Here is a 16,075-nt window from a genome sequence, read left to right as displayed (position 1 = left end):
ATGTTAAGCATTTCATAATATCAAGCCGTCTTAGCTCAGCTGGTAGAGCGCGTGGCTTTTAACCACGTGGTCGTGGGTTCGATTCCCACAGACGGCGTTTTTAGCAAGTTTTTAAATTTAATAGCAAGCAATTGAATTTATATGAACCCATCTTCTATAATTTAGTACACTTTTCTTTTTTCTTTCCATGCTATTAGATATTAAAATTTGAATCTAAATTAAAATTATTTTTAATTAATATAATAATATTGAGAAAAAGAATTATTTAAAATATTAGTATATGTTATAACATTGTTTGTAATCACTTTTAATTTAAATGAGAATTTTGTAATTAGCTTAGCTAATTAGTTTTATCTTTTACAAATAAATACAACTTATAAATTGAATTGTGGTGTCTTTTCTTCTTCTTTTGATCTATATATCTTATTGACTCTAATGCTTTAACTTTAATTTAGTCATTCTGAGAGGATAAATTTAATTTTGCATCAATTGTAAAAACCACTTACAATAGGTTACCCCCTAATAATCAAGACCACCCATTTAAATAATTATTTATCCATCAACTAGGGTGAATTTTCCATCGTGAGGGACTATGTCTCTACACTAGCAAGAGTCCATAAATATTATGATAAAGTGTATAACTTATTTTTACTTTCTGTACTTTCTTTGATAGCAACTAGAAGTTACCAACTTTGCGTTTTAGGTACGTTGACTTTATCTTGCAACAATGTCTTGTCAACTCTATTATTTAACCAATATGGTATTTAACATATGAGAATTTGTAAACCCTTTTTTTTCTTCCTTAGACAAATACTCGAGTTTGTAGTATATGTCATTTTGTCTTTAAATCTTTGAAATGCTTCAAGCTCTTGTTAGTTTTCTTATTAGACGTAGCTTTCAGACGAAGTTTGAGAATGTGTTAACAACAGAAACAAGTTTAAACGGACTGCCTTACTTCTACATCAAATGAAATGTTAGGACTATATGTAGTTTGGACCAATCATTAAAACTAAGGACTAGATATTCTTAGACCTACTTGACTAATTTTTAGTGCTTATAAATAGCCTTCTTTTGCTATGAAGAACAAGACTAAATTCTGAAGAAGACTAATGTGCAACATTTTACTTCCTTGTTTGATTATTCCTATCGATCTTGTGCTTTAAAAAATGTTTTTATAATTGTGGAACTAACAAATATCATGCAAGATTTGTCTCCTCTAAAGTGAGAATATGCACCATAGAGGAAAGTGCAGTAAGCATTGAGATTGTGATAAAATACATGTTGATGAGGAAACTTTGATTGATCATCCACAAGGACGACTAATCACCAACGACTGATTCACTTTTTGAAAATCGATTTAATGGATTTTATTCCTTAATTAGGTTCTTAGTCCACTTTAAAGATATTTCTAACAACTGCGAAAATTAAAGTTTTGATTATTTTTTAAGTTGAAACAAAAGCACGAGAAGCTTTTAAAAGTGATTATTTTTTAATAAAATAAGTAATTCTTGTTACGAAAAAAACTGCAACAGAGACCCCTCTAACCAACGTTCAAACTTCAAACTCACTTTCTCATATGGTATGGTAGACCAGGTAGAAAAAATTGTTATAAAAAAAAAGACCAGGTAGAAAAAGGGTCAGAAAAAGATTACTTATTTCATATAAGCTCCAATAGGGAAGTAACCTGAAGATTCGCAATACACCCTGATTTTGTGCGCACAAATTCATGCCACTACTAACTTGTTTAAAAGTTCAAAACAAATTGAAAGCATACAAAACCAAACAATGTAGAAGATCAAATACACTAACATGGAGAATGCTGGCATGAATTTCTACTTTCATAACCCATTTTCTACCTCTTGCTTATGCCAATTGATAAGAGTCTAGAGAACTGTCCCCTTGACCCACCCTAATGCCCTTCCCCTGCTTAGTGGAAACTAAATTAATCTAAGCATTAACACTTCACAAGAAAGCTTGAGAAACAGTTCATAAATTCTTGGACTGCATAGTATTGTTGACAATACAAGCAAGATGCACACTGCATATAACTACAGTCCTCTAATCATAAGAGCAAATTAAGGGCAATACCTGTCACTAGCCATGAAAAATTCACTAACTCCCTAAAAATTCTATCAATATTAACAAAAAATCATTACTTAGTTTAGTTGTATTGTAGGGAGCTGTAACGTAGGATCTCCTACTAGAGGAGACCTTAGATAGACATCCCTTCCCAAGTGCCATGAAGGTCACCAGTCTAGGCCACGGGCCTTCTTGTTAGCCCGTTGACCCCATCGAATGCTGCTAATCAGGCTTGTTTTGTACTCTTGCTTCTATCAAAATCTCCCAGCTTCTTACCATGTGGGACTCATCAACATAGACAAACTCAGCAGCAGCATTCATTGTGGGACTCTGCTGCTACACATCACGTTACAATGAAACATATCTTTTCAAATTGGGTAAACTTCATTCTATGTTTAGATTAGTTGAATTTTCCACACAAAACAATTGCAGCTTAAAGCTCTCTATTTATTTTAACTATAAGCTTTTCAGATAAAAGATGTAATCTAATCTCTTACATGTGAATCTAATCTGATGCATATAAATTATAGACACAAACATATAACATTCTGAAACAGCATACTGCCGGGCCGTGTCTAAAGAATATGAGACCTTAGACATAAAAACTAGAGATGAAAAATAATTCATCAATTAATTTTAGTATTTTATTCTTCGTAGATAAGTTGCTAATTTATTTAATCTATTTTATAATATTGTTGGCTTTTAGATAAATTTTTAGCGATTCTAATTTTAAAGATTTTCTTTTGGCAGTTACAAGTGTTACATGTAGTATTCAATAAATTCACTAAATCTTTTTAAAAAAATAAGATTAATACAATATTTTTTAATTTATCCTCACCTATACTATTAGATTTTTTGGATGCAAAATATTTTTTTTAAAAAAAGTTTCATATTGTAAAAATTGTTCAAATTAAATCCCAATAATAAAATTATTATTAGCTTTAATTAAATTATCTTAAGAAATGGTAAACTTATATTTAAAAGACTATATTCAATTATTAGTTTTAATTAGTGTGTTATTTAATTCAGTCAAATAATTAATAGGTCTTTCCATAAAAAATAAAAAAACCAATAGGTCAATACAAACTGCACAATTTTTTTTGTTATATATTAATTAATGAGTGATATTCGTGATATTCTAATAAACATGTTGCATATTAATATGCTGCATGTTAATTTCTAAATTGAAATAGTAAAAAGTTTGAAACACAAGTCTTTATATGTTTAAATGAAACACAAACTGCCTTGTGGGCTACACGGCCCTGCATATTGCACCTAATTGTTTTCTATGTCTCATATTTGTATGTAGATTATTTAGATGACAAATGTATCATTTTTTACCTGACATGAAATGGGTGCAGAATGCAGATAGTAGAAGAACCAACAACATTACTCCTAACTCCTAAGTCCTAACAAGTGTGTTTAATGTTTATGCACAAAATGGAATGGCCAGATGCACCCCAGGGCACAATTATTAGGTTGAAATTCAACAAACCCTTTCCTAATTCTTGAGAAGTATTTGTCCCGCCAATAATCCTTCAACTAAAATATATTCATCCAAACAATAAAAGGAAGGGGCAAAAACAAAAACTAGATGGGGCAATTGTAAAGCGACGATCCAATAACAAAATTTTGAACAAACTGAAAATGAACTGTAAAACTTATAAACTTAAGCAGAGAGTTCTTTTGGTCAATGTTGCAATATCGAAAAGGACAAAAAAAGTACTCTTTTTTTTCCAAAATAAAGATTTTGCAACAAAACTAGGGATGGTCCTAATGAAGTCTCACCCCAAAACTTTGTTTATCAATGCATCTCAGTCATTCCTCAACTCTTATGTCCCAGTGTTTGAGCCTGAAGGTTTTGGTTTTCTTCTAAGAGTCTATCATATTCAAGTAGTAGATCTGCAGCTTGCTTTTGGAGGGAAGCAACATGTGCTTCGGCGGTCTCGACTTTCTTATCCTTCTCTTCAGATTCCGATTTAATCTTTTCCAAACTTTTGGACAGACATGAAAGTTCTTCCTTTAGCTGTTTAATCTCCTTGGATGCTTTCTCATCCTTTTCTTTAAGTTGGACAGTTTCTTTTTTAAGGTTTTCCAATTCTTCTTTTGAAGCTCCCGCATTACTCCTTAAATTAATAAGTTTTTGAAGATAATGGTGGGTACGATCAATTAGGAATCCAAGGAATAATGTAAAACCTGCAAGATCATATTAATTCATTTAAACCAAGCTAATATAGTTTTAAGATGTATATGCTTATTCTAAGGGTCTGCTCGGTGTCAGGAAATGTTTTTGTCTCATTTTCTGTTTTCACAAATAACTACAAAAGTGTCACTTTATTTCCTGTTTAGATTTTTGTAACTATTAATGAAAACAAAATCATTTCCTTAAACTAAACAGGCCCTAAGAAACATAAAAGAAAATTGGTGTCCAGTGTCCTCACAGCATCAAACTTGACAAGATCTAGAAAAAAAATAAGATTGGACAGGCATCAAGCTTATTATGAACTCAAGTACAGAATAAACTTGAAGAATAGAACACATATGATAATGTGGCAATTGGGAAACTAAAACACCACATCTCTACCAAAAAAATAAGTAAGCAAAAAATCACAACAGCAGATGCAGATACTTCCAATACTTATCCTATAATATTTATCCATATTTTAAGATGAAGTGTAACACAAGACAGAAAAAACCCCAGACCAGAACTTCTGAAATTTCTACAAACAACTCTATAACTAAAAACACAGTACAAAAGCCAATAGATGAAAACCCATATAATAGTATTTGTTATCAAGCACTTGCCACACATTAAGAAGCATTAATTGGTATCATTACATCATCCTAATTATGTTTTGACCTTCATGGATATTTCTCCAACCCGACTATTGTGAAGCATGAGACCAATAATACCATTAAATGATGTTTTATATTATCATTCAACCAAAATCCCGTTTCAGCTTATTCAATTCTATACACTGCTTAATCAGCTGTTTTCAATACTGCCACCAAAAATCAAAATCACAATCTTTAATGTAACACTGAACAATTTTACAAAAAAAAAAAATTATCAGCAAATGTTAGTTGTTAGTTTTGTTACAATTTTCTAAAGGCTGGGCAATCCTGATTCCATGTAGCAGCTCATTTTGTGGGAACTTTGGAATCAAATGAACTGACATGTAAGGTCGCTTAAAATGCACGATCTTAACGTGCTTCATGAAACCCCTTTTTTTCATTAAAAAAACTTTGACCCGACCATCCTGTTTTTTTAACCCATCAAATGTAAATTCTAAGGCAGCATAATCTGCCTCATTTTCGGCCGCTTTTTCATTTCATCTGCTCTCTTCAAGATTCAGGATTACTGGGTTTATCTTCATTGTCTCACTCTGTTCATTTTGTCTTGTTTGGTTCTGAGTTCATCTAGGTTCCTCTCTGACTGACCAGCTTCTTCTATAGTTCTGTTCTGGACTTGGGATCGTGTTCTTTTGTTCAGAGTTCATCAGAGCACAAATGCGACATGGACACTCGGACACCTAATGTCCAAAGTATAGCACACATGAAGACACCCTCCCCCTCCCCCGCCCCCGCCGCCCCCCCCCCCCCCCCCACACACACACACACACATTGCATATTCACCTTTTTTTCTGAGTTAAAAAGATGAATGTGTTTTTAATACTAGAGTATGTCGACCTATATGAAGGTGTTGACTCGACTAAAGCCAACACAAATTATTTTTTTAAATGTAAACCTATTAATTATGTGTTAGATTTCATCTTACAACCAATTGCCCAAGAAATGGGGCTGGTAATGTGGGACTTCCCAACAACCCCCTCCACAGATGTTTACCAGAACAAGTGAGCCTATCAAAATAGGTAGTGATTCATGAAGATGAGCTATAGGCTCTAGTACTATGTTAGGTTTAATCATAAAACCAATTGACATTAAGTGAAGTTGTTCGACAAATACATAAACTGTACTCCAAAAGTTGAGGCAGGCGATGTGGGACTTCCCAACAATCACTACTCTGTTTTGTTCACTGTGCTACTGTTGCACACTGGTTGAAAATGTTTACCAGTGGGAAACGTTTGACAACTTCATATACACGCCTTTGTGTTCTTTGTTCTTTATGTTTACAACTAGCATTTTTCCAATCTTATGTTTATATATTTGGAACTGTTAGGTTGTGATTTATGAGTTTTATGCATTGTCAATTTAGGTTTACTTTTAGTAGTGATTTTAAGGCTATTTGCTACTTTTATACATAAAACTAATCATATGAAGAACATGAGAGCACTAATCCATTTACAATGAGAATTCATGAGACAACCATCCTCTTCTAACACCCCCCCCCCCCTCCATTTTTATTCTCCTATTGCAAATTTACAATTCCCTCCTCCTGTGTTTGGATAAGACACTTTAAGAGAGTAACGTAATTTTTTAAGGTATTCTAATTACTATTCAATGAAATTCGCAGCAATGCAATTCTTTGTTAAAATTAGGAATTTCAATTTAAATCCCACCAAAATAGGGGAAATTTTTAAATTCCTCATTCTCCATCTCCATCTCAACAGAAGAAGCATCTCGTTGGGCCTGCTCTCCTAACCCTCCACCAGCCGTCTGTCACTGGCTTCTCTCCGGCAAACCTTCCTTGCCAGAACCCCAACCCTCTAGCAACCATCTCTCCACGGAATCCAAACTGACGATGAAGAGATTCAAAACAAACTGACAACGAAGAGAATCTAATATTCCCAGCAAGTTTCCCTCAATCATCTCCCTGAGCTTAAACACCACAGCCAGTCGAGGATCACCACCGAGCAGCCAGACGACAGTGTTTCATCATCCTCAATGAATTTGTTGAATCGACGAAGTTTCTTTCCTTTTAGTATTAATTATGCCAATTATTAATGGTATTATATTTTCCCCTTTTGCTCGTAATTATCAGACTGAGGCTGGAGCAGTTGTGCAGCTGCTGCAATGCTTGGCGTTGGATGTTAGGTGTGGCAGAGAGAGAAAATGAGGAGATAGAAAACAAGCTAAAAAAACAAAAATTGTATTTATTCTGCAAAGTCCATCCAAAGATTAATAAGCCAAACAAGTTATTTTACAATTGAATGAAATTTGATTGTTTTCTATTGACTTACTTTGCATTCCAAATTTATGACATTTTAAAATTCTGTATCCAAATTCCAAACACTCTTCCAGGTCCTACTAACTGTCTCTCCTAGCTCACCTAACATAGAACTTCCTAATAGGGGGTTTTCTAACAACACATAACACCATGTTGCATGAGCACCAAATAAGACACAGTTAAATTCGGAAAGATTAAGAATCAGAACTATGTTGAGTAATGAAACAAAAGGAACCTTTTGTATGTCAATTTTCTAATAGCAACTTAATAATGACCAGTATCCCTTTTCAGTTTCTTTGTAAATTGAAGAGATTATAAATACATTTTCTAGAACAAGTTCAATAACAGAGCTCAAATCTAACAGTTATACAGAGATATTAATAAATTCGACCATTTTTGGTGAACCTGACACATCAATTTAAAGAAAGATACCACCAACCACAAAAGCCATACGCAGAAGAATGTTCTTCTACTATCTACACACACATTTTCATTGCATGAGAAAAACTATTAGAATAAAACCATGGACCTGCAACACCCTAGCACATTATTTTGTCATCTGTCATGAAAGGTCTTAAATCACCAGCCAACCACATAACCAGATGTGGTCGCGGTATCACCACATCAACCTACAACAGCTGCAAAGAACTACAACCACAATTTAAAACATTGTTTTTAGGAACTAGCATGTGCATTAACGCTAATCCTTGTAGTTTAGAACTGACATAAATGGCAAGCCAAAAAATTTATCAAAAACTAATCAATTTTAAAAACATCATACAACAAAGGACACCCTTCTTCAACTGAAGCCCGGACTATAGAAAGGTCAAGATAAAATGCACATCAACACTTCTATGCAACACTTGGTGCCTCAAAACTAAGAAAAATCATAAAGTGTACTAAAACAATAAACAGGGATGCAAATGACACAGATGAAAGGAGTATGAACACACCCATGAGTGAAGCCTCGAGCAAGTGAGATCTCCATAGAACTTGATCCATGGGCGACATAGTACCGAGTTTAGCACCTTTGTTCTGGATCTTGATAATGCTCATGAGACTTGAAAGAAGAATCACAGACATGGTACCAGCAATGGTTTTCACTGTAGCTGGACCCTTCCCCATCTTCAACTGATCCAGGCTCTTTATCACAAGATCTCTCAAAGGTCCTATCTTCACCAACAAAAGAAATGCCAGAACCCCCTCAACAAAAATCACCAAGAACAACAACTGAATCATCCTTTTGCCTTTTTCAAAAAACAAAAAATGCCCACTTCACTACAATTCACTGAAATCCTCACTTTTGCCAAATGGGGTGCTATCACTTAAGGTTTGAAGATCAAAATCTACCCCACAAGAAAATTCATGCCTCAATATGAAAAAGAACACAAAGCTACTACCCTCAAATCAAACAAACACAGACCATTTTGCCACTATGCTGAAACTAAGAGAAGCACACAATGACCCACATGAATGTGCAAATGAAAAACCAATATGCGGCATCAAAGCTTGAGTCTTTACATGCATTGATTTCGAGGGAAAGGCTCAAAATTCCACTGGCGCAGGATGAGGCAGAAGAAGAGATGGCTGAAGTAGAAAGAGACAAAGTTTGGTAAAGGAAAGGTCTTTAAATAAACCCTTTTGAAAGAAGAAACTTTTGGTATAGAGGGTTTGTGTTGTGTGTGTATGCGTAGGCTCCAAAAATGGGCTTGGTCCATTGAGAAAGGTGTGTCAAGAAAAAAGTGACGAATCACGAATTGAACTGAGTCTCGGTCAAGCATGTCAACAGCGCACCGCCTGTGTGAATGTGATGTCTTCTGTTTGTGTCTTCAGTCAATTTTTCTTTTTCAGTAAAATGCAAAAATCACTTCATTTTCGATTCAAGATCTCCACATTACGACTAGCGAACAAAACTACTTTATTAAGTATAGATAAAGTGCAGACATTATTAATAACTTACTACTTCAGTATAGTGAACAAAAAATATATTTTAAATGTTAATATTAACATATGTTAAACCAAAATGGTAATACATAAATAAATAAATAAAATTAGAAATTTAGATGAAATAATTTAAACTTGCATTTAGAAAAAAAAAACTCTCAAATCCTAAATTTATACAATAAAAGATCATGACATGTGATGATAAGATTTTAAAATAGTTTACATATTTATCACATCTAATTGATTAGAGCTCTGAAAATAAATGGATCAGATGAAGTGTGAAAAATGAATTAAGCTGAACTAACTCATATTTTTATATAGCTCTTTGAGTTCATATTAACCCATTTTACTTCTTTTGGTCAACATTTACACAAATTCAATATATATATGAAGCCAAAGTAGACATGGTTGAATTAAGATATATATTTCTTAAATTTAAAATTACTTTTAGAAACCAAAATTCAAAAAACACAATCTTATAAAAACCAAAATTTGAAAAATCAACTTACAATGAAATTCTTTAAAAAAAAAAAACAATTACTAGAATGAAAAACATATTTAAGTGACGTAACAATGTGAAGGCCGCGACTCTAGAAGGAGAAGAAGGACTTTGAAGCAGAAGAAACATAGAATTTACAGAGAGAAAGAAAATGTTCAAACATTACCGGTGGCCCCGGTTAGTGGTTCATAAACCTTTCTCTAAGCTTCCGACTCTCTCTCTCTTACGGGGTCTTTGCAGTCCGTGGAAGAGCTTGTTGGGTTATCTCAGCTTTCACCTTTCCAGGCTCTGATTCAAAGAAAAATCTCAACTTCCTTCAACAATTCATCTCTACAATTTCTGGATAGTGTCTTTTTTTTAGCAAGAATGGCTGTGAGTTCTTTCAATTTTCTCTCTCATCTTTCACTTTTCTTTGTTTTGTGTGTCTCTCTTGCTGCTGACAAAATTTGAGGAAAAGGGTAGGGAGTCAGAGTTTCAATCTCTTGCATTATGTTGTAATCTCTTGTTAAGTGTGTCTCCTTTTTATTTTTAGTTTGTTTCTTTTTTTTTTCTCTTTACTGTTTATACCTTCCATGTTCTGAAGCTTTGATACAGTTTGGCAAAATTTGATTCTTTTTCTGTTTTGCCATCCCATTATTTCTCTGCTGATTGTGATCATTAGGCAATTCATTTAAACATGTATGATTTCTGAGTTTATGGTGGAAACTAGCCTCATAAATTAGGGGCTGCGTTGAATTTTTAACTTAGCCTTATGGAATACATTTGTTTTGTTTTCATGGATTTTTTTACTTCTTAATTTTTTTAGGTTGCATCAAGTACCCAGTTCTGAGTTGTGTGTGCATTACTATTAGCATCATCGGAAAAACAAGAATTCTTACTCTTAAATATAAATCTTGGTTGAATTAACATAGAAAAACTACCAGGTCTGCTATTTGTATTTTTTTTTTAATTTAGTACAGGTTGGTGATGCACATTCAATCCTGTGTCTAAAAGTTAACAATAGTAAAACTAAAAACTTGACAACATGTAACTAATATAAAAATAAAGCTGATATTATAGAATTGTGCTATGTTATTGAGTGAATGGAGCTATATCTTGTTGGATTTTAATTTCTGCATATTTTAGGGATCCAGATTAACAAATTAACAACAATAACAAACTAACAAAGACTTCTTTTTTCTTTTTTTAAATTTGTTTTAGAGATATTTTAATATTCTATATATAAAGGGGGGAAGCATATGCCCTGAATGGTTGCTTTTCCCACTTCCCATCAAAGTTTGCTTTTATAAAGTATTGTGTGATATAATTTACACATTTTAATTCACCTATATTTTGTATCCCTATCCTTATATATCAAGTCCAAAATGAGGCAATGAACCAATCTTGGTTAATTCAGAAGCCTGAGAAGCCTATGATTTTTATTTCTTGCAAAAATTAATAACTATAGTAGGCCTTATATATTTGCTAGAAATGTCTGAGCAACTTTGAAAAGCTCTGTCTACAACTTTGTTCAGGTAAGCAAAAAAAAGACAACCAAAATTACCAACTATTAACATTAAAAAAAAGGCTATGCTGGATAAAATTACTTTGGAGCTAGGATCTGATGATCCAGTGGCATAACAAAGAAAATAGGAACTTTATCTAATTTGCTAATTTCTTTCTCATAGTTGGCTCACAATCTTATAAAAACCATGCTATAGTTAATATAACATAACATGTTTTTTAAAGATGAAAAGCCAGAAAGGAAAAGAAAATAGAAGTTAAAGTTCTCCACTTTGGTGGTGGTCCAACATAATGCATGAACATGGTAAGATCACTGAGGTGATTAGGGAAATTGAACCCTCTAATAATGCATTTTTTAATAGACTAATCACTAATTTAATACTCACACTGATCAACAGATCCTAGCTCCAAAGTAGCTCCATCCAACATAACCATCTTTTTTTTGTTTCCTTAATGGGTAAACCATTCCCTGGACCCCACCATGTCTGGAGCTTTGTAGCACCAACTTGCCTTTTTAATTTAATACCCATACTTGCAGATCTGGATAATTCAATTGTCAGCTGTATCTCAAATGTATTTGGCCTTTTAAACAAAGTAAAAGGCACCTTTGATCTTTTCTTTCCCAAGAAGATTACTAATAGTATGTTTGGAATAGATTAATGGTGAGAAATAATCAATTATTTTTTCATGGTGAAGGTAAAGCATCAAATAGTTGCTTCTACTTTTTCACAGTACCACCTTGATTTTGACTTTTGAGAAGTAGAATTGATTCTTGGTGCTATCCAAACACACTATAAGACCTTTTCAGCTTTTCCAAATAGTTATGACTCTTATGTAATATCAACTGACAGCATAATAATTTTGACGGGGAATTTACTGCTTTATATTATATGACTTTGACTTTCAGTTAGTTGGTAACTTTCAGTGGTATCAGTGTATGCAACAAATTTTTAATATATAATGGATGGTCTGATGGAAGAGATGAGACTCATGAGAGTGAAGATGAATAATGCTTCTGTGATTTAAGTTGTAATGATTTTGCAAATATGTATCTGTTGAAGTGAAATTGTTAGGTTTGTAAACTAAATCTAGGGTTTGTAAATTAAATCCATGGTATGCTGGTTTGAACAACCTCCAGCTTTATGAAACTGCAATCAAGAAATCTAAATTGAACTTTATGAAAATATAATTGAACTAACTTCAACAAGCAGATTTTTAGGATTTGGCCTTTTAGGATGAATTTAAGAGACTGTCTAAAAGATTTGACCTAGAAAATTATTTATGACTTTTAATAACACAGCACTAAAACTTGAATTTCAACAAGCAAATTTTCATGAATCAGCCTTGTAGGATGAAGAGATTTTTATAAAGATTAGACCTAGAAAATTATTTATAACTTTATATAACAACAGCACTAAAACTTGTATTTTGAGTTTCTATCAGACCTTCTGAAAGATCCTGGGTGGTTATATAATGTTATTAATGTAATTATAGAATAATAATAGCCTTGCTTCTTTGGCACCTGTTTGTTGGCAATGTTCTTGAATATGTGCAAACCTTAGAGATGAAGTTATTCTTTGGTTGGGGGATTTGATCCCTGTGAATTCCATTTTTCCATGCCTCCTTCCCTAGTCACATACATTCACAAAAAAAAGACTTTTCATATGGTACTTTCATGGTATCTTCTTTATTGTTTTTACATAGGTCATGAATAATATTTTGCCACTTACAAGACTGGGGAGCAAGTAAAACTTCATATCCTAAAATATGGAATTATCAATTTTTGATTTTGATTATCCATTCTAATATGTTTTGAATTGTTCAGTTGCATGGACGATTTGGAAAAGGTTATTTGGAGCTTTTCTCTGCATAATCCTTCCACCATTTGGGGATTTTGATGGTTGGTAATGGATGAGAAACAAGTAGATGGAGAAATTTTGTTTGTGGGTGTGCAATGCCTGTAGTAATTTACTGTGCTTATAGAGATGCTAGAATTTTGTAGTTCAATGTTTAAAATTGCATTTGCTTTGGGAAAGTGTAGTACTCTATGCTTCACCAAGGTGCTTTTTTGTTTGCTTCTTTCTTCATCTATACAATATACACACATTCTGAGCAGAAATCTCGTAAACTTAAATTGAATTGGATGGTATCCTCTGTGATGTGTTCTATCATTTTACAGTCAAAGTGAAATATATCCCAGTGTATGGTATATTTACTGTTGAGTGCCGCCATTTTCAGAACACTACCATTTTGCAATGGAAAAACCTTGTAACATGTTGAATCTCCTGCAGTATGTAAAGATGATCCTTATTGCAAAGAAAATCAAAAGGAGCCATGTCTTTTGTTTCCTTTCTCTGTTTTTTCTCTGTTGATAACTCTGAAGTGAGTTTGATACTGGAATGACATCCATTAGCATTTAAGACTCTTATCAGTTAATTGATAGGATCTTTTCAATGTTTCTATTTGACAGCAACATTCTAATGTTCCAAAGTTTGGCAATCAGGAGAGTGAAGACAACGTTTTAGACACAGCTCATTCTGACAAAGCCCAGAAAGGTCAGTCTGGTTCAAAGATGATTAATCCAAATGACACCAAGGAAAATTCGGACATAGTTTCTTCTGCTGACCTACCCCATTCAAAACCCAGAGTTCATTCAGAGGATCCATCTGGAAAGGGATCAGTGAGAACAACACATGAGTTACAAAAGAGTAGGGAGGATGGTGATCCTAAACAATTTACTGACTCTCCAGCTCGCCATGGTGGCGGTGATTCTTCCCATCGAGGTCATGGAGTAGGTTCTGCTGACAACCGTAAAAGACCTTCAAGACAAAGTACTGGGCCTGAGCACAACATTGACCGTTCACCCCTTCATCGCCAGGCAAAAACCCCTGGCAGAGATAGTCCTTCTTGGGAAGGAAAAAATTCATATGATAGCAGCCATGGTACCCCAGGAAGGTCCCGATTGAGACCATCTTACCGAGGGGATGAAACTGTACGTTTTCTAATTGTCCCATTTTATATGTGGCATGAAATGTAAAAATCATGAATATTGCATCAATGATTGATCATTTTGCAAATATGTAAGGATTTCATTTTGGAGTCTTTATTAGACATTCCTTTGCAAATAATTTCTGATTTGTGGCATTCTGATTTGGCAGCCTGATGAAGGTGCTGCTGTTCCAAAGTTTGGTGAGTGGGATGAGAGCAACCCTGCATCAGCTGATGGCTACACTCACATTTTCAACAAAGTGCGGGAAGAGAAACAAGTGGGGGCTGGACACGTGCCAGGCACACCTAATGGGAGACAATATGCTGCTCGGAATCAACGTGCCAACGACAAAGCTCAGGTATGCCTGCAACACCTGTTTAATGATTGTACAGTACATCTGTAACTTGAATTTTCATCACCATACTGGTGTTTCATTGCTTCTCTTTGTTTTTATCTTTGCTTGTACAGAGTTGCTGCTTTTGCTGGGGCAAAAAATGATTTATGTGAAGCATGAATTATAATCTGAACTGAAGAGATAAAAATAGTGTTGTGAATGGCCATGAGGTGTGTGTAGCACTTGTAAATATTCAAGGCTCTGTCTTCCTAGAAAAAAATCATTGAAGAACAATTGTCTTAATTTTTTGCCTTTTTCTTCCTCTGTCTTTTGGTCAATAGAGACACTTTGTGTGGAAGATTGTGATTTGTCCTGTTTATCTATTTTTTATTTTGTTATGTAATTGCCACGCTTTATAACTCGATTTGTCTGTATTTAGCTGGGAAATACAAGATTTATTATACAATTCTTTTGGTTGTGATTCTAGTCTTATTGTGTTGATCTCGTGTAGCTTAACTCAAATTGATCCTATTCAATAACAAACTGTTTCAAGAAATAAATTTTTCCTTGGTCTATGTGTAGGTTCTTAAATGAGTTCATGTTCTGTTTGAAGTTGTCAATTCTTGTTGACCTTTATGCTCCCCCACCATCCTTCTTTGCACTTTTGTTATTGCTAGACCATATGTTAATTCGTTTAATGAAAGCACCAAGTTGTTATGAGCAAAAGTTCTGCTCACTGGTTCCTAGAATTCGAGGACTAGGAGACCTCCAGAAAAGGGAGATTAAGGAGAGGAATTTTTTGATTATATTGCTTGCCCATTAGAATTACATATCCTCATATATATATATATATATATATATATATGTTCTACTGCAAATTCTAGATACAAATTCTAACAGATTTTGACATTATATGCCTTGGAGGAATTTGGTCATTGTGCTAACATGGAGACAGCCCCTAACGGCACAGAGGATTCGTGGATTCTGCTTCTAGAATGTTGCTGCACCACATTCTAGAAATTATTAATAAATTATGTTAATAAATTGTAAAATAAATTATTAATTATAATAATAAATTATGTTAATACATAGAAAATATATTTATAAAACTTCTCTTTTGGTTAGTGGGTTATATATTTTATTTTATTCACATAAACAAAAGATAACAAGAGAAATCATTATTTTTATCATTCTATAAACATTTAACATATTAAAATTTTATTAAAGAAAATTAATTATATTGTTTTCTTATTAGATAAAATCAAATTAAATTTAATAAATGAAGAATATTTTTACTTTTCTTTATATTTTATCATTTGTCAATTTTTTAATGATTGTGTGCAATGACGGATCATAATTTTTTTTAGTGGGACAAAGAAATAATTTATATATATAAACGAAAAATGTTATAAATTTTTACACAACACGATACACAATCTTATGATAAAAAAGAAAACCAAAATACTTAAACTTTAACAAATATAAAAGAGTAAAATTAATATCAATTTATTTTTTCTTTCAATTTTTGTTTTCTTTTATCTTACAAATTGTTTTACGGGAGCAATATTTATTTTTTTACGATGAAAAAACAACAATTTT

The 16,075-nt window shown here is 33.2% G+C and overlaps 2 protein-coding genes, 1 non-coding gene and 1 pseudogene across 3 annotated transcripts; 2 read left to right on the top strand and 2 right to left on the bottom strand.

Annotated features, from left to right (window-relative positions):
- Positions 1-24: 24 nt before the first annotated feature.
- On the top strand, positions 25-97 carry TRNAK-UUU. The gene has a single exon. It is a non-coding gene; the product is annotated as a tRNA-Lys (tRNA).
- A 2,087-nt stretch (positions 98-2,184) lies between these two features.
- Positions 2,185-2,293, bottom strand: LOC114424817 (annotated as a pseudogene).
- Positions 2,294-3,558: 1,265 nt separating this feature from the next.
- On the bottom strand, positions 3,559-9,111 carry LOC114423720 (B-cell receptor-associated protein 29-like). Its single transcript, XM_028390579.1, has 2 exons — positions 8,161-9,111; positions 3,559-4,275 (listed from the first exon to the last, which is right to left on the bottom strand). The coding sequence occupies exons 1-2, from the start codon at positions 8,444-8,446 to the stop codon at positions 3,905-3,907; spliced, it is 657 nt and encodes a 218-aa protein (XP_028246380.1). The 5' UTR covers positions 8,447-9,111; the 3' UTR covers positions 3,559-3,904.
- A 631-nt stretch (positions 9,112-9,742) lies between these two features.
- Positions 9,743-14,962, top strand: LOC114423719 (RPM1-interacting protein 4-like). Its single transcript, XM_028390578.1, has 4 exons — positions 9,743-10,022; positions 13,624-14,145; positions 14,312-14,500; positions 14,611-14,962. Exons 1-4 carry the CDS (start codon positions 10,017-10,019, stop codon positions 14,638-14,640), a joined length of 747 nt encoding a protein of 248 aa, XP_028246379.1. The 5' UTR covers positions 9,743-10,016; the 3' UTR covers positions 14,641-14,962.
- Positions 14,963-16,075: the final 1,113 nt, after the last annotated feature.

The sequence above is a fragment of the Glycine soja genome, chromosome 8 (genome assembly GCF_004193775.1).
Source record: "Glycine soja cultivar W05 chromosome 8, ASM419377v2, whole genome shotgun sequence".
NCBI lineage: Eukaryota > Viridiplantae > Streptophyta > Magnoliopsida > Fabales > Fabaceae > Glycine > Glycine soja.
The sequence above is the reverse complement of the archived record's forward strand: the minus strand, read 5'-3'. Positions and strand labels throughout refer to the sequence as shown.